Source organism: Trachypithecus francoisi, unplaced genomic scaffold (genome assembly GCF_009764315.1).
Source record: "Trachypithecus francoisi isolate TF-2019V2 unplaced genomic scaffold, Tfra_2.0 Contig01547_ERROPOS2200000+, whole genome shotgun sequence".
Classification (NCBI taxonomy): domain Eukaryota; kingdom Metazoa; phylum Chordata; class Mammalia; order Primates; family Cercopithecidae; genus Trachypithecus; species Trachypithecus francoisi.
In genome coordinates this window covers 212,331-236,470 of record NW_022681438.1, presented here as the reverse complement: position 1 = coordinate 236,470, position 24,140 = coordinate 212,331, and the positions used below count along the sequence as shown (strand labels likewise).

General features: G+C 44.2%; 1 protein-coding gene and 1 pseudogene across 1 annotated transcript in view; both read left to right on the top strand.

Moving 5' to 3' along the window:
* The first annotated feature begins 13,177 nt into the window (after nucleotides 1-13,177).
* Nucleotides 13,178-22,212, top strand: LOC117062752 (annotated as a pseudogene).
* Nucleotides 22,151-24,140, top strand: part of LOC117062744 (ankyrin repeat domain-containing protein 18B-like) — a 46,248-nt gene continuing 44,258 nt past the window's right edge. The window contains 2 exon segments of the mRNA XM_033176586.1: nucleotides 22,151-22,628; nucleotides 22,631-22,682. Of these exon segments, the coding sequence (XP_033032477.1) occupies nucleotides 22,478-22,628; nucleotides 22,631-22,682 (203 nt within the window). The 5' untranslated portion in view covers nucleotides 22,151-22,477.

Below are 24,140 nucleotides of genomic sequence, written 5' to 3'. Positions count from 1 at the left end.
AAGTTTTTATCACCTTCTGAGAGTAATCAACGTTTAGAAGGAACAGAGAAGAACAAAAGACACTGAATGGTTGAGGGTGGGTTGCTGGTCAGGCTCAGTTGCTAGCTGAGTACTATCTGAAAAATTCATTAGTAAAATTAGGGCGCTAGGAGTGAGTGGAATGCATTTCATGCAGTCGAATGATGAAAACTAAATCCAGTATAAACACCCATGGTCTTTCTTTACATGAATTCCAGTGAAAAATTCCTAAGTGCCTAAACAGCAAGAGGTCTGAAATGATGGCAGCGATTTATTAAAGACTGAAAAAAAAGAGGCCGGGCGTGGTGTCTCACGCCTGTAATCCCAGCACTTTAGGAGTCCAAGGCTGGTAGATCACAAGGACGGGAATTCAATACCAGCCTGGTCAACATGCTGAAACCCCGTACATACTGAAAATACAAAACTTAGTAGGGCATGGTGACATACGCCTGTAGTCCCAGCTACTTCAGAGGCTAAGGCAAGAGAAATACTTGAACCCAGGAGGCAGATGTTGCTGTGAATTGAGATCAAGCCACTGCACTCCAGCCTCGTGACAGAGGGAGACGCCAGCAAGCAAGCAAGCAAGCAAGAGAAAGAAAAGAAAAGAAAAGAAAAGAAAAGAAAAGAAAGGGCATCTTCAAGAACCATGAGAGAGTTCCATGCTGGAGAAGCTCTAGTTCTGCATTTGCTTAACCGTTGATTTGAGTTAGCCAATAGGACACTATCTTAGATAAAGTGTACAAACAACTCAATTTCATCTCCTCATTAATAAAAACTGATTAGGCAGTCTAATACCAATTCTGACTTTTAAAAAGCTAATTAGAAAAAGAAGTAATTAATTATGGAACCAAAAGATGTTTGAGTAGTTACAAGCTATTCAGAGAATTCAAAAACCACTCAGGTATCAGGTCATGAAGTATGATGAAATAAATTTCATTAATATATTTTAAAATAAACTGATTAGACAGGCAACAACACCTGGGCAATGGGTCTCCTCATCTCCAGCAACACAAACCTAGTCGCACAGCTCTGGGGTTGCAAAGGCTGCATAGTCACAAACAGACTGGTCTGAATTGAGATTTCCCTACTTGTATTTGTATTTGGAGACAGGGTCTCACTCTGTCACTCTGGCTGCAATGCAGAGGTGCACTCATAGCTAACTGCAGGCTTGACCTGCTAGGCTCAGGGGATCCTCCTGCCTCAGCCTCACCATAGCGAGGACTACAGATGAGCACCCCAACACCCAGCTATTTTTTTTTTTTTTTGTAGAAAAAGAAGCTTTGCTATGTTGCCCAAGCTGGCCTCAAACTCACACCCTCAAGAGATCTGCCCACCTCGACAACCTGAGTAACTGGTTCTACAGGAACAGACCACTATGCCTGATAATTATACCTTATTAATTTTTATTTGCATAGAGAGGAGGTCTTGCTATGCTGCCCAGGGCAGCCTCAAACTCCCAGACTCAAACGGTTCTCCCAGCTCTGCCTCCCAAAGTGCTGACGCTACAGGCATCAGCCATTGCACCTGGCCTGACTTGAGATTTCTTTAATCTAGCTTTCCATACTTCATATAATTGGGGAAAGCAGTAGTGGTTTTTATTAATTACTTAGTATTTCAACAAGAATCAATCATCTCTCACCATTGCCAGGACCCTGGTCAGAACCACTACCTTCTCCCACCTGATGCTGCCATAGCTGGGCCTTCCTGCTTCTACCCAAATCTTCCCACAATCTTTCTCAAATCAGCCGCCATGGGACACTTTTAAATTAGGAGACAGATCATGTCGCTTCTCTGCTCAGAGCCCTCCCACAGTTCCCATCTCAGACAGAGTAAAAGCCAAAACCCCAGGAATAGCCTACGCAGTCTGTACTGATCTGAACCCAACAACTCCCTGGCCTCCTCTCCTACTCCTCTCCCTCTCTCTGCTCCACGGGCCTCTTTCCGGAGCCTCAGACACACCAGAGTTCCCTCTTAGCATCTTTATTCTGTTGTTTCTGCCTACAACACTCTTCCCTCCGCACCTCGGCCAGTTCCTTCCCCTCCTTTAAGTCTTTGCTCAATTTTCACTTAGGAGGTCAACCCTGATCACCCTATTTAATATTGTTATCTGTCCCTATTCCTGCCATGCTCACTCATTTCTTTTTTCTTTCTTTTCTCTTTTTGTGTGTTTTTCTTTTTTAGACATTGTCTCACTGTGTCACTCAGGCTGGGTTGCCATGGCACGATCACAATGCACTGAGACCTGAACTCCTGGGTCAAGAAATCGTCCTGCCTCAGCCCCTCTCACAGCTAACATTACAAGTGCATGCCACCACACCTGCTAATTTTTTTTTTTTTTTGTATAGACAGGGTATCACTTTGTTACCCAGGCTTGTCTTGAACTCCTGGGCCAAAGCAATCCTCCTGCCTCAGCCTCCTAAATAGCTGGAATTACAGGTGTGGGCCACTACCCCTGGCTTCATGTTCATTTCTTCTTGCTTCCACCCTATATCAAGTGGTTTAATGCACCACAAATCTACTACCTGACAGTACAAGGAGCCAGAAATCCAAAATAGGTCTATTATGGCTAAAGCGAAAGTGTCAGCAGGACCGCATTCCTTCTGGAGGCTCCAGAGAGGATGTGTTCCCTTGATTGTTTCAGCTTCTATTGCCACCTCCATTCTTAAGCTCAAGGCCCCTAACTGTATCTTCAACGCCAGAAGCGAAGCATATTCGAATCTCCCTCTGTGACCTCCGCTTTCATCAGCAAATCTCCTCCAGTTCTGACTTTCTTAACTCTTTCTTTCTCTGTTTTTTTGTTTTTTGTTTTTTGTTTTGTTTTGTTTTCTGTTTTTTGTTTTTAAGATGGAATCTTGCTCTGTCGCCCAGGCTAGAGTTCAGTGGTCCGCTCTCTATACCTCCCGGGTTCATGCCGTTCTCCTGCCTCAGCCTCCTCCATAGCTGGGACTACAGGCGCCACCGCCAAGCCCAGCTAACTTTTTGTATTTTTAGTAGAGACAGGGTTTCACTGTGCTAGCCAGGATGGTCTCGATCTTCTGACCTCTTCTGATCTGCCCACCTCGGCCTCCCAAAGTGCTGAGATTACAGGCGTGAGCCACCATGCCCGGCTCCTCTTTCTCTTATAAAGACCCTTGAGATTGTTGAACACAGCGGCCGTGGCTCACAATCGTAATCCCAACAGATTAGAGGTCAAAGCAGTAGAAACACTTGAGGTCAGTTTGAGACCAGCCTGGGAAACATAGTGAGACCCCCTCAACTAAACAACAATAACAAAAAGAAATAAGAAAAGAAAAAAGTAGCTGGGCATGGTGGTATGCATCTGTAGTTTCAGCTACTTGAGAGGCTGAGGTGAAAGGATCGCTTTAGCCCAAAAGTTCAAGACCAGCCTCAGCAATATAACAAGATCCCATCTCTACAAAAAAATACAAACGTTAGCTGGGCATCGATGGTGTGCTCCTGTAGTCCCATATGCTTAGAAGGCTGAGGTGGAAGAACTGCTTGAGTCCAGCAGGTTGAGGCTGCAGTTAGCTATGACTGCATCATTGCACTCCAGATTGGGTGAAAGAGAGAGACTCTGTGTCCAAAAGAAAAACAAAAGAAATACACAGTAGGTTTCTGCCCCTGGTCCTGGCACAGAGCTTCTCAAGTTCTTATAAAGGCCTCGGTGATAAAGGTGATGGGGCAACTTTTGTTTCAATATTTGGTCGTAGTCCCGGGTTTCTAACACAAGAGCGTCTAAGACCTTTGGAATCATCATAGTAAGAATGCATTTGGTGATGTTACTGAGATGACTGGGTGACTGAAAGCTCCTAGACAGCTTCAGAAAAAGGGCTGGTTGCCAAACCATGTGATTAGAGGCTTGGAGCTGTCAGCCTCACCCACTGGGCTCCAGGAAGAAATAGTGCCTGAAAACTGACTTAATCACCAATGGTCAATGATTTCATCAGTCATGCCTGCATAACGAAGCCTTCGTAAACGCCCTCAACAACAGGATTTGGAGAATGTTTGGGTTGCTGAACACAAGGGAGATATGAGGAAGGTAATATGCACAATAGAGGGCATGGAAGTTCTGTACCCCTCCCCACATACCTTGCTCTGTGTTTTTTTTTTTTTGTTTTGTTTTGTTTTTTTTTGAGACAGGGTCTGGCTCTGTCTCCCAGGCTAGAGTGCCATGGCACAATCATGGCTCACTGCCACCTATGCCTCCCTAGCGCAAGCCCCATCCTCTCACCTCAGCCTCCTGAATAGCTAGAACCACAGGCACACGTCACTGCACCTGGCTAATTTTTAGAAAAATCTTTTTGGAGAGATGCGTTTTCACCATGTTACCCAGGCTGGTCTTCATCTCCTGAGCACTTAAGCGATGTTTCCGCCTCAGTCTCCCAAAGTGCTGAGATTACAGGCGTGAGCCGCTGTGCCCAGCATGTGCATCTCTTTCACTGGCTGTTTCTGAGATACATCCTTTAAAATGAACCGGTAATAGAAAGTAAATTGGTGAGATGCAGTGGCTCACGCCCATAATCCCAGCACTTCGGGAGGTTGAGGTGGGAGGATCATGTGAGCCCAGAAATTTGAGACGTGCCTGGGCAATATAACAAGACCCCATCTCTACAAAAAATAAAAGAACATAGCCAGATATGGTGGTGCAGACCTGAAGTCTCAGCAATTTGTGAGGCTGAAGAGGGAGGATCACTTGAGCCCAGGAGTTCGAGGCTACAGTGAGCTTTGATCACATGACTGCATTCCAGCCTGGCCACAGACTGAGACTCTGTGTCTCAGAAAAAATGAAAACAACCTGTTTTTCTGAGTTCTGCAAGCTATTCTAGCAAATGATTCCACCCATGAAGGGGGCCATGAAACCCTGTTTTCTAACTGGTTGGTCAAAACTACATGTCACAACCCAGGACTTGCAATTGGCCTGTGAAGTCAGGGTCGATTCCTGGGACTGAGCCCCATCCTGTGGGGTCTGCACGAACACCAGGATGGTGTCAGGATGGAATTGTGACATACCCAGTTGGTATCCAGATTGTCCAAAAGTCGGTGTAGAAACCCCGCACACACATTTGGTTAGAAGTGTTTGACCATAACTACTACTCAAGAAAAAGATCTACTCATTAGAAGCAAAATTCATAAAATTGTGTGTTCTACAAAAACAAATCAACCTTATCTACCGCCCAGTCCTACCGAACTACAGAATGTGAGAACAGAAGGTCTGACCGTGGACTCGCAAGCTGACATGAGAAATGTCACCACCATCCCGTTCTCCAAGGACTCGTCATCTTCAACAGACTCCTCATCTTCACCGGGCAGGGTGGAAACTGCAACTTGTGCCATGATCCCTGCACAAGAAAAGTAGTAAGGAAGTAAGTGGTAGAAATCCAGCGTCCTAAACTCACATGCAGAGCTGTGAGTTTTTCACCGGCTGGATGATTCACAGTTTTCTTGCATCGGGGAAAAATAAGACTCAGAAACTAAGAATTCAATTTGCCCAAAAATCTCATCAGATAGAGAATCCATCTGCTAAATTTCTATCTAGTATAATTTCCATAAAGTTAGATCAATATCGTTCCCAAAATAAATGCACATGGCACCCAGAATCTGTGCATTTCTCCTAAGTAAAAGAGGAGGTAGACGGGTGCAGTGTCTCATGCCTGTAACCCCAGCACTTTGGGAGGCCAAAGCGGGCAGATCATCTTAGGTCGCCAGTTCAAGACCAGTCTGGCCAACATGGTGATACCCTCTCTCAACTAAAAATAAAAAAATTAGCCAGGTGTGGTGGCACGTGACCATAGTCCCAGCTTCTCGGGAGGTTGAGGCAGGAGAATTGCTTGAATCCAGTAGGCTGAGGTTGCAGTGAGCACCGATCACATCACTGCACCCGAGCCTGGGCAACAGAGTGAGACTCTGTCTCAAAAATTAAAAAAAAAAAAATTTAAAAAAGGAAAAAAAAAAAGAGGAGGCAATGCACTTTACAACCCAGTGATGGGTTACCACAACTCAACACAGCAAAGAGGTGCCAAGCTCCCTTTCTCCCCTGCACAACCCAACACAGAAGAGTTGGTGCAGTGGAATGAGGCTGGATGGAGGGAAGTTCCCCTTCCTTCCTTCCTTCCTTCCTTCCTTTCTTACTTTCTCTCTTTCTTTCTTTCTTTCTTGAGATGAAGTCTCGCTCTGTCACACAGGCTGGGGTGCAGTTGCACGATCTCGGTCACTGCAACCTCCGCCTCCCAGCTACTAGGGAGGCTGAGGCGGGAGAATGGTGTGAACCCGGGAGGCTCAGCTTGCAGTGAGCCGAGATTGCGCCACTGTACTGCAGCCTGGGCGACAGAGTGAGATTCCATCTCAAAAAAACAAAACAAACAAAAAAAAAAAGCAGAAAATATGCACTGTCAGCAATGCTATAGAGAAATTGGAAGCTGTATGCATTGCTTTTTGGAAAGTAAAATGGTACAGCCCATTGTGGAAAATGGTTTAGCAGCTCCTTAAAATATTAAGCACAGAATTATACGACCCAACAACACCCTTTAAGTGTATATACTCAAAAGCACTGAGAGCAGGGGCTCAATTTGTACACCCATTTAATAGCAGCATTATTCACAGTGGCCAAATGTAGAACCAACCCTAATGCCCATCAGCAGGTGAATGGATAAAGAAAGTGTAATATATACATGCACGGAGTATTATTCAGCCATAAAAAGAAAAATATCTGGCCAGGTTCAGTGGCTTACACCTGTAATCCCAGCATTTTGGAAGGCCAGGGCAGGCAGGTCTCTTGAGCCCAGAATTTTGAGACCAGGCTGGACAACATGGCACATTTGGTTAGAAGTGTTTGACCATAACTACTATTCAAGAAAAAGATCTACTCATTAGAACTATAAATTATAAAATTATAAGTTCTACCAAAACAAATCAACCTTATCTACCGCCCAGTACTACCCAACTATAGAACGTTAGAACAGAACGTCTCACCGTGGACTCGAGAGCTGACCTGAGGAATGTCACCACCATCCTGCTCTTCACAGACTCCTCTTCAACACACTCCTCATCCTCAGCGGACTCCTCATCCTCAGCGGACTCCTCATCCTCAGCGGACTCCTCATCTTCAATGGGCAGGGTGGAAACTGCAACTTGTGCCATGATTCCCGTGCAAGAAAAGCAGTAAGAAACGGAATGGTAGAAATTCAGTGTCCTAAAATCGCATCCAGAGCTCTGAGAGTTTTTCACCAGCTGGCAAATTTAGTTTTCTTGCATCAGAGGAAAAAATAAGACTCTGTAACTTGGTATTCGATTTGCCCAAAACTCTCATCAGATAGAGAATCCATCTGCTAACTTTCTATCTAATATTATCTCCATAAAGTTAGATCAATATTACTCCCCAAATATATCCACATGGCAAACAGAATCAGTGCATTTCTCCCAAGAGGAGGTGGCCAAGCGCTCACGCTGTAATCCCAGCACTTTGGGAGGCTGAGGTGGGTGGATCAGGAGGTCAAAAGATTGAGACCATCCTGGCCAACCTGGTGAAACCCCAGTGTCTACTAAAAATACAAAAAATAGCTGGGTGTGGTGGTGTGTGCCTGTAATCTCAGCTACTCAGGAGGCTGAGGCAGGAGAATCGTTTGAACAAGGGAGTTGGAGATTGTAGTGAGCTGATATCATGCCACTGCACTCCAGCCTGGCGACAGAGTGAGACTGCATTTAAAATTAAAAAAAAAAAAAACAGAAAATTTAAGAAACGTCTTTTTCTCCTAATCTTCTTAGCCTTCTGCTGGTACTGTTCTGTCAATGCCCTCTAAAAAATGATGGCTTCCTAAAAATAAAATAAACAACATATAATAAACCGATAAAAACTCACATTGAAAGATAAAAGATAATCTCGGTGACGATGCAAGCACTTTTAAGACATAATAGGCCGGGTGTGGTGGCTCACACCTATAAACCCAGCAGTTTGGGAGGCCGAGGTGGGGGTTATTGCCTGAGGTCAGGAGTCTGAGACCAACCTGGGTCAACATGGTAAAATCTCATCTCTACTAAAATATAAAAAATTAGCCGGGTGTGGTGGCGGGCGCCTGTAATCCCACCTACTCAGGAGGCTGAGGCAGGAGAATCACTTGAACCTGGGAGACAGAGGTTGCAGTGAGCTGAGATTCCAGCCTGGGTGACAGGAGTGAAACTCCATCTCAAGAAAAAAAAAAAAAAGACATAATAAACATAAAAGATGATTCTATTAACTCTATTAATCCAAATAACGTTTTCTAATTCAGAAAAATATATATAACTTGTCTGTTTGGTAGCTTAAAAACATTATTTTAAAACGCAAATACAGAGTAAACCCAACTAGGCTTGGGACTTAATATTAGTTACTCTGGCTATATGATAAAATTACTGGATATTGGAATCTGAAGAAGCACAATTATGCTTCAAGCACCATGCTCATCTGTCACTGACACACACACACACCAGCGTGAATGCTTGCTTTGCTCAGACAATTAACTCTCTATAAATAAGCTCAGGGTTTGCTGTGGAATATTCCCTGCTTTCCGTTTTCACTATGGTGAAAGTTATGGAAACTCGATCCTATAATTTAAGCAAAGTTGTACTTAAAGTAACTCATAAGTAAAAATTTAAGTTTTGAAACTAACTTTAGTGTCAAAAACATTTTAATCCAGGTAACATAATCTGTCTGCTTCTAAAAACTGGTATATAAAGCAATAGATCTGTTAGCCAGTCACAAGGTAAATAGGCTCATCCTACTGGAGCAGAAGTTTTATTGACAAATATGAAAGGAATAATCTAAAATATCAGAGTGCCAGTTAGGATTAAGACCACAAGCTGCCCCCTCCCCCCGTATACATCCTCTGTCCTTAAAGATCTGAGCTACTAACATGGAAAAGATTGAAAAACACTGCTTTCAAATATAAATAAAAATATATTACATTTTGGTAAGAATACATTGTTTATGGGGAAGGGAAGCAGATGCTCATCTATTTTGTCCTGTCTATTGATAAGTAAATTCAGAAGCTGTACTAAAAGTAAAGTAAAAGTTATAAATGTATCTTCTCTTAATTTTTAAAGAGCAATGATTACTGTCAGAAAAAATCATTTGGTGGCTAGTATTCTTGAATTAAAAGTGCCATACCGAAGTGAAATCTTTTTGGTTTTCAACATCTAGCTTTTTCATGTCACAATTATCTTGGGATTCTTTTCCACTTACTGCGTATTGTGAAAACTCACCTGAACTCAAAACTCCAGGTAAATCTATAAACCTATATCTAGGAATCCATCTTTAATTCATTTGTAAAATATGCTTTCTCTGCACACATTTCCTTTCTCTTCTTTTAACCTTAATATTTGGATTTAGGGAGCATTAATTTCCTTGACTGTAAAGTCAAAGAAAAAAGAGATATGAGGTCAAAGGAATGGGAGATAGTGAAGAAGGGTCAATAGTTAAAAAGTAAAATTTCAACAAATAATAACAGTTAACATGGTTGTTCATGTTATTACCCAAACACCAGGGGTTTCATCCAGGTCCTCCTGCTCACCAGAGAGAAAGCCAGTCACTGAGGCCACAAGCACTGCCAAAGAAGAAAGCTTTAACCTGGTGCTGCAGCCCAGGAGATGGGATCTCAGTCTCAAACCCATTGGCTTGACTAACAGGCACAGGAAAGAAATGTAACCATGTATAAGAGAACAGAAATTAGGGAGGGGCAGGAGGCATGTGGTGCTGTAATCTGGTATGTTTCAGTTATCTGAACTTCTTGAAGGTCTTTTTTTGAGGACAGAACTCAGATAAAACAGATACAAGTTTCAAGCTTTAACAGCAGGGTCAATTTTTACATTCATCCAAAAACACCAATCCATTGGGACAACTGGGACAGTGTCAATGTAAGCAATGATTCTGTAGTTCCTTTTCGTTCTTTTAAAATCTGAAATAAACAATTGACTTTATATTATATGCTAAACCTAAAGAAAATACATCTTATGTACTTGAGGCCAGAAGAGCTAGAAGTAAAACCTATTACTAATAGCCTATGAGAGTCAAGTTTGGGAACACTATAAAAAATTTCAAAAAAAGTAATAAATGCATAAAACTTACAGATTAAGAAGTGCTATTTCAGAATTCTTCTAAATACTAAGTGTCAACATGATCTTACCAATATTTGCATTACTAACCACACAGTAAGAAGCTGACTTCTGACTATTCTGAGATAAGGGATAAATGTGTACTTTACCTTAAACAGGAAAGTGCATCATGTACCCACTTCGAGATTCACAACAGGGAAAACTGATTTGAAAAAATTGTTACTTGTGAAGTTCATTTATATGTTAAAAAAAGGCCAATACATTTTTCCTTTTCCACATAGGAAAGGAATACTGTAGTTATGAATACTAAAACACAGTCTGTGGAATACAAGGAACCATTAAATAGAAACAGTATGTAGGAAAATGGAAGTGAAATGATTATACGTTGCAAAGACTTCAGTAGAAGGAATTTTTCATCAGCATCATCAGTTTCAGAAAGGCCTGCTTCGGGTTACAAAGACAGTACTTCAACAGTAACTCCCCCAAACCAGACTCAGAGACTTATGCCTGTAATCCCAATAACTTGGGAGGCCAAGGCAGGCAGATCGCTTGAGGTCTGGAGTCCGAGACAAACCTGGCCAACAGGGTGATACCCCGTCTCTACCAAAAAATACAAAAATTAACCAGGTATAGCGGCATGCACCTGTATAGTCCCAGCTACATGGGAGGGTGAGGCAAAAGAATCCCTTGAACCTCTAAGGCAGAGGGTGCAGTAAGCCAAGATTGCACCACTGCACTCCAGGCTGGGTAACAAAGCGAGAATCCGTAAAAAAAAAAAAAAAAAAGTCATGTTCACGTAGAGTTTGGCTCCACAGCTCACCCTCTTAACCACCCTGTAATGCCCGCTCTATGCCCTGATGTAATTGTACGGTAGCTCATGGCCCCCTTAGAGCCTAGAATCTAGCTTTCATTTCCTACTCTACAGCTATATAATTTAGCAATTTTTCTCTGTATTTGTTGGATTCTAACCCTACATACCTCAAATTTTGTTAATATTACCAAATCTTAAAGGAGGCTGTGATGTCTTTAGTCTCTAGAAATATTAAACAACCTATAAACAAAGGATTATATGAGGGCAAACAGTATTCAAATTTCTATATTCTTTAAAACACTGAGGCAATGTACTGAAAAACACACCCAAGAAACTGCAACCAATCTACTCTGGACAAAAATTTAGACATCATTTCTTCAAAACAAGCTATCTGGTGGTACTTAGGCATATTCTTCCATATATCAACAGTGTTTTACATGTCATAATCTTAAAAATAATTTTTAAAGTGTCAAAATTATAGGCCTCATCCATTTCTGTATGCTTGAAAAAATGATACAATATAGATTTGTTTCTTTAAAGTAGTCAATAAAATGCATAAACTTCTAGAGCAATCACTAAAGAAAAGAGTTCATACTAAAGGTTGTAATACTAGGAATAAAAGAAAACTCAATACTGCAGGTTCTTAAAGGCAAAAGTTAATAAAGCCTTTTTTGGTTGTGAATCTTGGCCTTAAAACATTATACATATGATCCTCCCCTTCCTTTTCCTGTTGCGAAGATGTGGTGACAAACCAGGTTTGCTCATACAGATAATACTCTTGAAAATAGTGGCAGTGAAATAACATAAAGGGAAATACAGTTCACTTAATGATCTCATAAATTGGAACTTATTCCCCGTGCCTCTTTGCATATCTCCAGACTAATATGTGAAAGAGATGAAATGGCTGTTTGCTACCAATATTTTACTTGATGCTTCATTTTTTTAATTCCTTGAGTAAATCACAATGCATTAACAGAATCAGGAAAGCATAGCTATTCAAGTAACTAAACAATTATGCAAATCTCTAAAACATAGTAATGGACCGATTATTTTTAAAATACAACACACTGACAAGTAGTTTATTTTTAACTCAGTTTTGGTTTGTTGTTAATGGCATTGCTTGAGAAAAAGCAAATAAAAGAAGCAGGAGGAGAAGCAAGAATAGAAACAAGAAATAGAAGCAGCTGCATAAGCAAATAAAGAGGAAAAGAAGACGATGATGAGAAAAAGAAAAAACAGACTGGAAGAAAGGAAAAAGAACAGGTGAGGGAATCAGAAGGCCTATTACGATACCTTGATTCCCCTCCTAGATTCAAGAAATTTGAAAAAGTTTGACTTTTTCACAAACGCACACACACACACACACACAAGCAAAAAGATACACAAATAGTCATCCCCTACATTTTGTTAAGAGTGAGATAGGCCGGGCGCGGTGGCTCAAGCCTGTAATCCCGGCACTTTGGGAGGCCGAGACGGGCGGATCACGAGGTCAGGAGATCGAGACCATCCTGGCTAACACGGTGAAACCCCGTCTCTACTAAAAAATACAAAAAAATTAGCCGGGCGAGGTGGCGAGCGCCTGTAGTCCCAGCTACTCAGGAGGCTGAGGCAGGAGAATGGCGTGAACCCGGGAGGCGGAGCTTGCAGTGAGCTGAGATCTGGCCACAGTACTCCAGCCTGGGCGGCAGAGCGAGACTCCGTCTCAAAAAAAAAAAAAAAAAAAAAAAAAAGAGTGAGATAATGCTCCACTCACACCTGGCTCAGGTGTCAGCAGGAGGAAAGGACCCTTCAGATTCTGCAGGAAAAAGAGGGGGACTCCTCCTTACCCTGGCTGTGCCTCCACCGCTGTCACCAAGGCCCACAGTACAGCACCCACAGCTTCCTACCCACGCCAGGCCGGGCCGGGCCAGGAGGGCCCCCCGCAGCTCTCTCTCCCACTTCCACTTCCCCGACCCCAGACTTGCTGCTGCTGCCACCACTAGCGCTGATACCAACACAACCACTGCTTCTGTCGCCCTCCACGGATTGGCCCATCCTACAAGGCTCCTACCCGCTGGCCACTGCCGCAGCCCTCCCTGGCCGTAACCGGCTGCCCTCCTACCGCTGCAGCACTCTGCAGTCTCGGTCGCCGCCACCCACCGCAGCAGGCGGTGGCAACAAGGCGAGCTATGGTGTGGCAGGCCCCAGCCTCCAGCGTGCTGCAGGGCGCTGCTTCTCCTGGCACGGAGCAGCTCCGCGGGCAAACCCAGAAAAGCCTAGCACAGGATGCAGCGAGTGGTAGCGTTAGAGCCTCACCTGTCAGGCTGGCCACTGGGCGGAGGCGCCGGTTTCAGCGAAGGCACTCACATTCACCCTCCAAAGTCCAGCCGCTCCTCTGGCCCAGGGGGCCGGGAACTGGGGCCTGCGGTGGGGACCGGAGACTACCCACTCCACAGGAACTGTTGGGCACCAGGGCTGTGCCCCTCAAGGAGCAGGAACAGCAACAACTCAGACCCAGCCACCGGGACCCCCACCCAAGTGCCAGTTTCCGTTCCTGACGCCTCCACCGACATGGCCCTGTCCCCCCGTGGTGCCCACTACTCCGTGGCCTGGGGGGGTCCCAGGTTGCCTCCGCGACACAGAGTGAGAAAACGCGGATCCGGGAACCACGGCAGGTGTGGGGGCCCGGCCGTGCTCAGGATTCCCGCGGAAATGCTGTGCGCCCGCTCCGCCCCAGCACAAGCAAGAGGAGGAGGTCGCCCCCTAGAGTCTGGAGTCCGGCTCCTTCCTTGGAGGCCACCCACTTTGGGAGGCAGAGGCAGGCAGACTGCCTGAGGTCGAAAGTTCGAGACCAATCTGGCCAACATGGTGAAACCCCGTGTCTACTAAACATACAAAAATATTAGCCGGATGTGGTGGCATGCACCTGTAGTCCCAGCTACTCGGGAGGTTGAGGCAGGAGAATTGCTTGAACCCGGGAGGCGGAGCTTGCAGTGAGCTGAGATCGTGCCACTGCACTCCAGCCTGGGCAACAGAGCGAGACTCCGTCTCAAAAACAAAAAAGAAAAAACATTCAGGCTGTGACCCTGAAGCGGCCGTCATTCCTTGATGATATGAGCATTTCTGTGTCTCTCATTTCCATCAAGTGCTAGGCTTCGGGTACTCATGTAGACTAATACGTGGTCTCTGACTTTAGGGAAGTGATAACAAAAGTTCTTGTGGATTTTTGCCTTTCATCCTCCACATGACTGAAGAGAAAGAAAATGCTTGTGAAATCATTATTTCCTAAAGCATCCTGCTTTTTAGCAAGCAGAAGTGACTTGTGACAATTTTAGGAGGAGGTTGCTGCACTGGACTCTCTTCCCCCTCTCTGGTCCTGAGCACTAAGGCACTTTCGAGTCCAGCTGCCGAACCTCCACCAGCCCAGATGTTTGGTGGCACAGATGAGTGGCTGGTGACCGTTCTTCTGGACCTCAGCACAGACTCCCTGTCCCTTGATTTGGAGTTCATTAGCCAATATGGAGAAGGGACTGGTTCTGCTCTGCGTGGTGAACAGTGATTCTGGTAAGAGTGAATTCGTAGACTAGAAAAAGAGAGTAAGATAGACCCAGACCCAGTTTAATCAACTTTCAAAGGAAAGTTTTTTCATGTTTTAGAAAGAATAAAAGTGAATTTTCTCATGCTTATCTTGTTAGGGTCTCAGGAAGGACCACAAGGTTTTATTGGTGAGCGATACCCCAATTGGAAGAATGAAAACCTAACCTCTAGGTCGGCTAGTGTGAGAAACGCTGAAGCTTTGGAGAATTTCTGCACTGTGACCCTCTAGCTTTGCATGTCTTAGAAATAGTTTAATTCCATGATTAGGAACCCAACTGTGTATAGGGTAAAAGAATCACTTGTTGCCTAGAAGCAGAGGTGTAACCTAAATGTTTTTTAGGGATAGAGGAAGATTCTAGCAGTGGAGTTTCATTTCTTCGAGTTAAGGTATTATCTTACCAATCTTTTGATAAAATGCAAATGCTATTTCAGTATATCAGGATGGTTTTCACACAAATGGATCCATTATCGACTTTTTTTTTTTTTTTTTTTGAGACGGTCTCATCCTTGTTGCCCAGGCTGGAGTGCAGTGGTGCCATCATGGTTCACTGCAGCTTTGACTTCCTGGGCTAAGGTAATCTCTCATCTTAGCCTCCCAAGTAACTGGGACTACAGGTGTGCACCACCATGCCCAGCTAAATTTTGTGTGTGGGGTGTGTGTGTGTGTGTGTGTTTAGTGGAGACCAGGTCTTGCTATGTTGCCCAGGCTAGTCTCAAACTCCTGGAATCAGGTGATCTGTCTGCCTCAGCCTCCAAGAGTGCATGGATTGCAGGCATAAGTCACCACACCTGGCCATATTACACAACTTTTTAACGTAATTGATAGCTGGGTCCAGGTGCTGTGGCTCATGCCTGTAATCCCAACACTTTGGGAGGCCAAGACAGGTGAATTACTTGAGGTCAGGAGTTTGAGACCAGCCTGGCCAACATGGTGAATCCCTGTCTCCACTAAAAATACAAAAAGTAGCTCGGCGTGGTGGCAGGTGTCTGTGGTCCCAGCTACTTGGGAGGCTGAGGCGTGAAAATTGCTCCAACCCTGGGGGCAGAGGTTGTGGTGAGGCAAGACTGTGCCACTGCACTTCAGCTGGGGAGTCTTGAAACAAACAAACAAACAAATGTGATTGAGAGAGCTGAAATCAAGCATTTTCAAAAAGAAAATAAAAGAAAAGAAATCCCATCTTGCCCTTTGTGGAACTGGAACTACTCTTTGTACATGATTCTTCCCTTCCAGCTTGTGGGCAGAATGCTGTTCTTGACAAAGCAAGAGTCCCTTATTCCTCATCCCTCTCTTTCCAACATGCCCAGGGAGGTTTGGATGGCTGTGAGCCAAAAACAGCCAGAAAAAGTGGAGAGAATAAAGAGCCTCTCTTGTTTTCACTTGGGCAACAGGCATGAATGAGAAAATTAAGTTTAAGTATTTTTGTTTTATTTTTTAAAAACCTTAGCTTCTCCTTTTCACCCTTCCTTAGATGTGTGTATTTTAACATTTTGCATGTGATAGCAATGTTATCCATGCTGAGTAAAGTAGAAAAAACAGATTACAAATGGATGCCTTGGGCACATGGATTATGTTTGGATACTGAATTGAACCACTGAACTGTAAAAAAATGTTACGAGACAGGGAAACTGAACTGGCTATGTGACGATATTAAGGAATTATTGTTAACATTTAAAAATATCATAATATATTGTGGTTATGTTTATAAATAAAAATAGCTCTTATCTACTAGAGATACATGCTAAAGTGTTTATGGATGAAATGATATGAAGTCTGGGATTGTTTATAAAACAATCCAAGGCAGGAATGAGGGACAGTGGATGGGAGGACAGATGAAATAAGATTTGCCATGTGTAGACAGACACTTGCTGAAGCTGGATGATAGAGGCTTGTTATTCAGGCAGACCCATGTTACTGTGCTTTGCTTTATTGCACTTTGCAGCTATTGCATGTTTTACAAATTGAAGGTTCATGACCACCCTGCATCCAGAAATTCTTTTTTTTTTTTTTTTGAGACATGGTTTCCATTTTGTCTCCTAAGCTGGAGAGCAGTGGTGCCATCACAGCCCACTGCAGCCTTGACCTCCCACACTGCAGCTTTTTGATTTAAAGTGAGAGACATGCAACTGTTCTAAAGTGAGAGATATGCAACTCTTCCTTTTACTCAAACACTTAGAAGCCATTGTAGGGTCATTAATTGGTCTAATTTAACATTGTTGTATCTGAAAGAATAGAGAGGCCCAAAGAGAGGGAGGGACATGGGGGAACAGTCAGTGGGTGGAGCAGTCAGAACATATTCAACACTTATTGACCTCCCAGATGCAAGCAATCCTCCCACCTCAACCTCCTAAGTAGCTAGTAGCATGTGCTACCACGCTAATTTTTTTTAGTAGAGATGGGGGTCCCACTGTGTTGCCCAGGTTTACATTGCATAATTCTGTTGGCACCATTTTTCCAACAGCCTGTGCTCACTTCTTGTCTTTGCGTTACATTTTGGTAATCCTTGTAATATTTCAAAGTTTTTCATTAACATTGTATCTGTTATGGTGATCTGTGATCAGTGATCTTTGAAGTTACTACTGTAATTGTTTTGGGATGCTGTCAAGCCCATCCATATAAGATGGTGAAGTTAATCAATAAGTGTTGAGTGTTTCACCTACTGACTGTCTCCCCATCTCTCTCCCTCTCTTTGTGCCTCTCCATTCTTTCAGATACAACAATATTGATATTAGGCCAATTAATTACCCTATAATGGCTTACAAATGTTTGAGTAAAGGGAAGAGTTGCGTGTCTCTCACTTTAAGTCAAAAGCTTTCAGAAATGATTAAGCTTAGTGAGGAAGGCATGTTGAGAGCCATGATGGACTGAAAGCTAGGTCTCTTGTGCCAGTTACCCAAGTTGTGAAAGTTTTTGAAGAAAATTAAATGTGCTACTCCAGTGAACACGCAAATGATAAAGTGAAACAGGCCGGGCTCAGTGGCTCACACCTGTCATCCCAGCACTTTGAGAGGCCCAGGCAGGTGGGTCACTTGAGGTCAGGAGTTCGAGACCTGGCCAACATGGTGAAACCCCATCTCTACTAAAAATACAGAATTAGCCAGGCATGGTGGTGTGCGCCTGTAGTCTCAGCTACTCAGGAGCCTGAGGCAGTAGAATCACTTGAATCCGGGAGTCGGAAGTTGCAGTGAGCCAAGATCATGCCATTGCACTCCAGCCTAGGTGAAAGAGCTGAACTCCAAAAAAAAAGAAAGAAAGAAAGAAAGAAAGAAGGAAGGAAGGAAGGAAGGAAGGAAGGAAGGAAGGAAGGAAGGAAGGAAGGAAACAGAAAAGAAAAAGTGAAACAGCCTTATTGCTGATATGGAGAAAGTTTGAGTGGTCTGGATAGACGATTAAACCAGCTACAACATTCCCTTAACCCAAAGCCTAATCCAGAACAAGACCCTACCTCTTTTCAGTTCTGTGAAGACTGAGAGAGGTGAGGAAGCTGCAGAAGAAAAGTTGGAAGCTAGGCAGTTGATTCAGCATGTTTAAGAAAAGAAGCCACCTCCATACATAAAACTGCAAGGTGAAGCAGCAAGTGCTGATGGAGAAGTTCCAGCGAGTTATCCAGAAGATCCAGCTAAGATCATTGATGAAAGTGGCTACGCTAACAACAGCTTCAATGCGGATGAAACAACCTTCTAGTGGAAGAAGATGCCATCTAGGACTTTTAAAAACCAGGAAGGAGAATTCAAAGCTTCACAGGACTGGCTAACTCCCTTGTTAGGAGCTAATGCAATCATGACTTTAAGTTGAAACTCACAACTTTAAATTTCAGAATTTACCGTTCTGAAAATCCTAGGGCCCTTGAGAATTACGCTAATCTCCTCTGCCTGTGCTCAATAAATGAAACAACAAAGCCTGGGTGACAGCACATCTGTTGAGAGCATGGTTTACTGGCTATTTTAAGCCCACTGTCAAGATCTACTGCTCAGAAAAAAAAATATTTGTTTTAAAATGTCTTTGGTCATTGACAGTGCACCGTGACCCCAGAGCTCTGATGAAGATGCACAGGAGACGAATGTTGTTTTCATGCCTGCTAACACAGCATCCATTCCGCAGTCCATAGATCAAGGAGTAATTTTGATTTTCAAGTCTTAGTATTTAAAAAGCACCTTTCATAAGGCTATACAGCTGCCCTAGAGAGTGATTCCTTCTATGAATATGGGCAAAGTCCTTTGAAAACCTTCTGGAAAGGACTGACCATTGCAGATGCCATTAAGACATTTATGATTCACGGGAGGAAGTAAAAATATCAACATAAACAAGAGTTTGGAAGAAGCTGATTCCAGCCCTCATGGATAACTGGGGGGCTTAAGACTTCAGTGGAAGAAATAACTGCAGATGTGGAAGAAATATCATGAGAACTAGAATTAGAAGTGGAGCCTAAAGACATGACTGAATTGTTGAATCGTGACAATGCTTGATCAGATGAGGAGTTGCTTCTTATGGATGAGCAAAGGAAGTGGTTGCTTCAGATGGAGTTTACTCCTGGCTGTGAACGAACATTGTTGAAATGACAACAAAGGATTTAGAATATTACATAAACTTAGTTGATAAAGCAGTGGCAGGGTTTGACTCAAAATTAGAAGACTGACTCTAATTTTGAAAGAAGTTCTGCTGTGAGTAAAATGCTATCAAACAGCATTGCATGCCAACCCTGCAGTGTCTCAAGGTATGTCTGTACTAGTTTCTCTGCTTCTGTATACGCTTGAACTGTTCATGACCAAAAAATAGAAGGGAAAAAAGTCCTGTGCACTGGGTATTTGTTTATGCCAGAGTAAAGTATAGTTCTCAAAAGATCTTTTCCCAGGTAGAAATCTCATTTTCAAGTATCCTTTGATCCTCGGAGTTCAAGGTTACAATGAGCTACGATCATGCCGCTGCAGTCCAGCCTGTGTGACAGAGCCAGACCCTGTTTCTGATACATAAATAAACATAGAAGGACTGGATATCCCAATTTCAAAGTTCAAATTTTCAGATGAGATTGAACAATAAATAAATAAACAAGACCCAGCACTATGCTGTTCCTAAGAACCACAATTTATTTAGACACAGACACAACATTTAGGCAAAAGTATGGAAGTAAATGTGCCATGCAAGTACTAATCCTAAAAGAGTTGGTGTGCCCCTGTTAATATTAGATAAAGTGCTCTTCAAAACAGGAGTGCTGCCAAAGAGAAAGGTGTCAAGTCATAATCAAAATAGACCAGTTCATAAAATTAACAATCTTAAATGGGTGAACCTAATGAAACTTCAAAATGTGTGAAACAGACATCAACAGAGTAAAGGTGACAATAATAAAATCTACTTTTCAAGTGTATGTGAACATTAATCAAGATAGATTAAAACTGGACCATAAAATAATTCTCAATAAATATAAAAGGATTTAAGTCATAGTTTGTACTCTGAGGAAAACAGGACTAAATTAAAAATCAATAACAAAAATATATTCAGAAAAACGTTAATAATGGCATTTGAGCAAATATCTTTTAAATAACAATAGATATAGAAATAATTCTCAGATCCATATTTAAATTTTTAAATTATGTTAAAATTTTAACAATTTTAAGTATATAATTCAGTAGCACTAAGTACATTCCCAGTGTTGTACAACCAGCATCTTCATTTCTATCACAAACAGAAATAAAGTACCCATTAAACAGTAACTCACCATTGCTTCCTCTCCCCAGTCTCTGGTAAACGCTAGTCTTCATTCTGTCTTCACAAATTTGCCTATTCTAGATATTTCATATCAGTGGAATCATACAACATCTGTCCTTTCGTGTCTGGCTTACTTCACTCAGCATCATGTTTCCAAGTTTCACCCATGTTGCATGTATCAGAACTTCATCCCCTTTAATGGCTGAATAATATTCTATTATTTATGTACCATATTTTGTGTATCCATTCATTTGTTGATGGACACGGGTTGTCTCTGCCTTTTGGCTATAACGAATAATGCTGCAATTAACTTGGGTGTAAAAATATCTGTTCCAGACCCTGCTGTCAATTTTTTTGTGTGAATAATACCTAGGAGTGGAATTTCTGGGTCTCTGTGTGATTCTGTGAGGAAACACCAAATTGTTTTCCACAGGGACTGCATCATTTTCTATTCCTAGCATCCAGTTCATGAGGGCTCCGATTTCCCCACCTCCTTAGCAACATTTATTTTCTGTGTCGTCATGAAAACCATACGGCCGGGCGCGGTGGCTCAAGCCTGTAATCCCAGCACTTTAGGAGGCCGAGACGGGCGGATCACGAGGTCAGGAGATCCAGACCATCCTGGCTAACACGGTGAAACCCTGTGTCTACTAAAAAAAAAAAATACAAAAAACTAGCCGAGCGCCTATAGGCCCAGCTACTCAGGAGGCTGAGGCAGGAGAATGGCGTAAACCCGGGAGGCGGAGCTTGCAGTGAGCTGAGATGCGGCCACTGCACTCCAGCCTGGGCGACAGAGCGAGACTCCGTCTCAAAAGAAAAAAGAAAAAAAAAGAAAAGGAAACCATACTAGTGGATGCAAAATGGCATCTCGTTTTGGTTTTGTCTTGCATTTTATTAATGAATAATGGTGTTTAGCATCTTTTCTTGTCCTTATTAGGCACTTGTATATTTTCTTTGGACAAATGTCTATTCAAGTCCTTTGCCTATTTTTCTTTAATTTGCGATGTTAGAAATTCAGTCTGCCCGGTGACTGCACAAGGGCGAGAACTGAGAACCCGCCGCTCACCCCTATCCCGGGTGACTGCCGAATGCCCATGCCAGCGGCCCCGATCTCCCTGCGATGGAGGAGTGGGGCAGGAGGCACGGCCTAGGGGCACTCAGGCTGGGCGCGCTGGCGATCCCGAGGCTGCCCAGACCATGCCTCTCCAGCACGCCTGGGCGGGCACCCAAGCTGCAGCCACCTTTTGTGTGCAGACAGCAGCCTCCAGGGAACTCCTGAGCCCGCCCGCACTTCTAACATCTCAGAACCCGGGCCAGATATCCCTGTGGCTGCGGCCAGGCCAGGCGGTCTGCCCTGCGGCGGCTGCACAGAGGCGGGAACCGGCTCTCAGCCGCATCCCCGGTGGCTGCAGAGGGCCACTAGCTAGCGGTCCCGAGCTCAGGCAGAGGAGAAGCGGGCGGGGGCAGGGTGTGGCGGGCTCTCAGGCCATGTGCACTAGCGATTCAGAGGCCGCCCAGGCCACGCCTCGCCGCCTGGGCGCCCAAGCTGCAGGTGCCCTTTGTCTGCTCGCAGCAGCCGCAGCCGCAGCCGCCTGGCAACTCCCAAGCTCGCTGGCGCTCCCAGTCTCGCAGAACCGGGGCTAGATGTCGCCCTGGCTGCGGCCAAGCCCGGCGGTCTGCCCGGTGGCGGCTGCACGGAGGCGGGAACCAGCCCTGAGCACCATCCCCGGTGGCTGCGGAGGGTCCCTGCCAGCGGCCCCGATCTCTCTTCGGAGGAGGAGCGGGACGGGAGTCACGTCCGGGCGATGCCTCAGGCCGGAAGGGATGCACGCCGGCGATTCCGGGACGTCCCCGCGAGCCCAGGAGAACCCGCAAGCCAGCGGCTCCTGCGCCCGAGCTGCAGCCGCCCCCTGCCGGCCACGCGGGCTTGAGAGCGCTTCCGGAGTCCCGGCTGGCGCTGAGCTGCAGGCGCGCGCCTAACGGCTTCGCCGGGTTCACGAGGTTCGAGAGGTCGGAGCGCTGAGATGCAGGCGCGCGCCTAACGGCTTCGCGGGGCTCACGCGGTCTGAGAGGTCGGAGGCTGCGAGTGTCGCTGCTGAAGGCTGTGGTGGACCGGGCTGGATCGCGGATTCTGAGCTACATCGCGGGTTTGGGGGTGGATCTTGGATTTGCGGGTGGATCGCAGGTTCGTGGGGGGATCGCGGATTTGGGACTGGGTGGGGGTGGAAAGGCCACGGGGAGCCGCGGCGGCTCAGGAGCGGGTGGTGGGCGTCTGAGAAGTCGCCACCATGAGGAAGCTCTTCAGCTTCGGGAGACGCCTGGGCCAGGCGCTCCTGAGCTCCATGGACGAAGAGTACGCGGGTCGCGGGTACCACACCCGGGACTGGGAACTGCGGAAGATCCACAGGGCGGCCATCAAGGGCGACGCGGCGGAGGCAGAGGCTGCCTGACGCGCAGGTTCTGGGACGTGGACGCCCGCGACAGAAAGGACAGGTAGATGGGACTCAGCCCGCGGTGGGAGGAGGCCCCCAGGCCCGGCTTCCCTGCAGCCCCTGAGGCGGGGGCCTTGGAGGGCGCCGGGACCCTCGAGCCAAGGAGCCAAACGGAGCCTCAGCTGCTTTCCATCGCTGGCAATTTCCCGCCTGCAGCGCTTGGTGGAGAATTTGAGTGATTTAACTCACGAAGTTAAGCGTATACACGTGTAAAACATGGAGTCATATGCATGACAGGGAGGTGCCTAATGAGAACTCGTTCCCATGTCAAAAATACCAGGCGCCATTTTCATAGGCGAAGGGTTCTCAGATAAAACCCTGTGTCGGTTTCACATCCGAATCCACCTGGGTAGAAAGGTCTTTACTGCGGCTTCTCAGAGGGACCCTTGGAAGTGGGACGTGGGTTCCGGGTTCTTCAATGAGAAGACTCAGTTTCTCAAAATATGAGCTCTTTCTATGTTTATTAGCTTTGCAGAAACCGAATGAAAATATCAAGGTTTTTTTTCATCTTTGCATAATACCTGCTGTCTACCTTACTATTATGATGACATTTTAAAAATTTTATAATGGAGTGAAAAAAGACTTGCTCCTCTAAATATCAAAATGTGCTATTCCCACAATTATTTACTAACAGCTGAAAAGACATAAAACATGAAGCAGAACAGGAAATCCAGAAACACTGAAATATATGTAAGATGCAGATGTAGGGATTTATAATGGTAACATTTCAGATTAGTAGGAAAGGATGGGTTATTTAAAAAATGCCTGCTGTTAGAAGACTAATGAAATCTTTTGTCACAAAAAATGAGTTCCTGATGGAATACAAATTGAAATTTTTGTATATGCAAATGAGTAAAGTACCAGAAGAAAACACAAATGCCTATTTATACAGGTACATTTTACATTGACAAAGGCCCTCCTAAGAATGACCTCACAAGCAGGCATTCTGAAGGCTGATTTAGCAAACTACAAATTAAAACCCCCTGTGTATCAAAAAAAATTGACAAAAGATAACACACTTGGAAAATATTTACTATATATATTTTTACTAATATATATATTAATAGATATTCAGATGAAAAGTGTATCTTCATCCTACAGGGAATTCTTTATTATATATATTATATATAACTGATTATACATATAAAAATTGTATATATTACTGATACATGTTAGATATATATATATACAGATAAAAAGCATATCTTTATTTTACAGGGAATTCTTTCCAATCAAATCCACAAGAAAGGAACTCTAAAAGTGAGCAAAGTACTTTTTTGCAGATCCACAAGTTGCATAGGAAAAAATCCTTAGTGTTTCTCGTAAGAGAATTTAAGTTAAAACAGGAATGAGACTGTTTTCTATCCACAATGTGAGAATAAAGAGCAATGGTACTTATACTGCTGCTTGAAGTTTAAGTTGCTGATGACTTTTCAAGTGGATAATTTGGAGATAATTA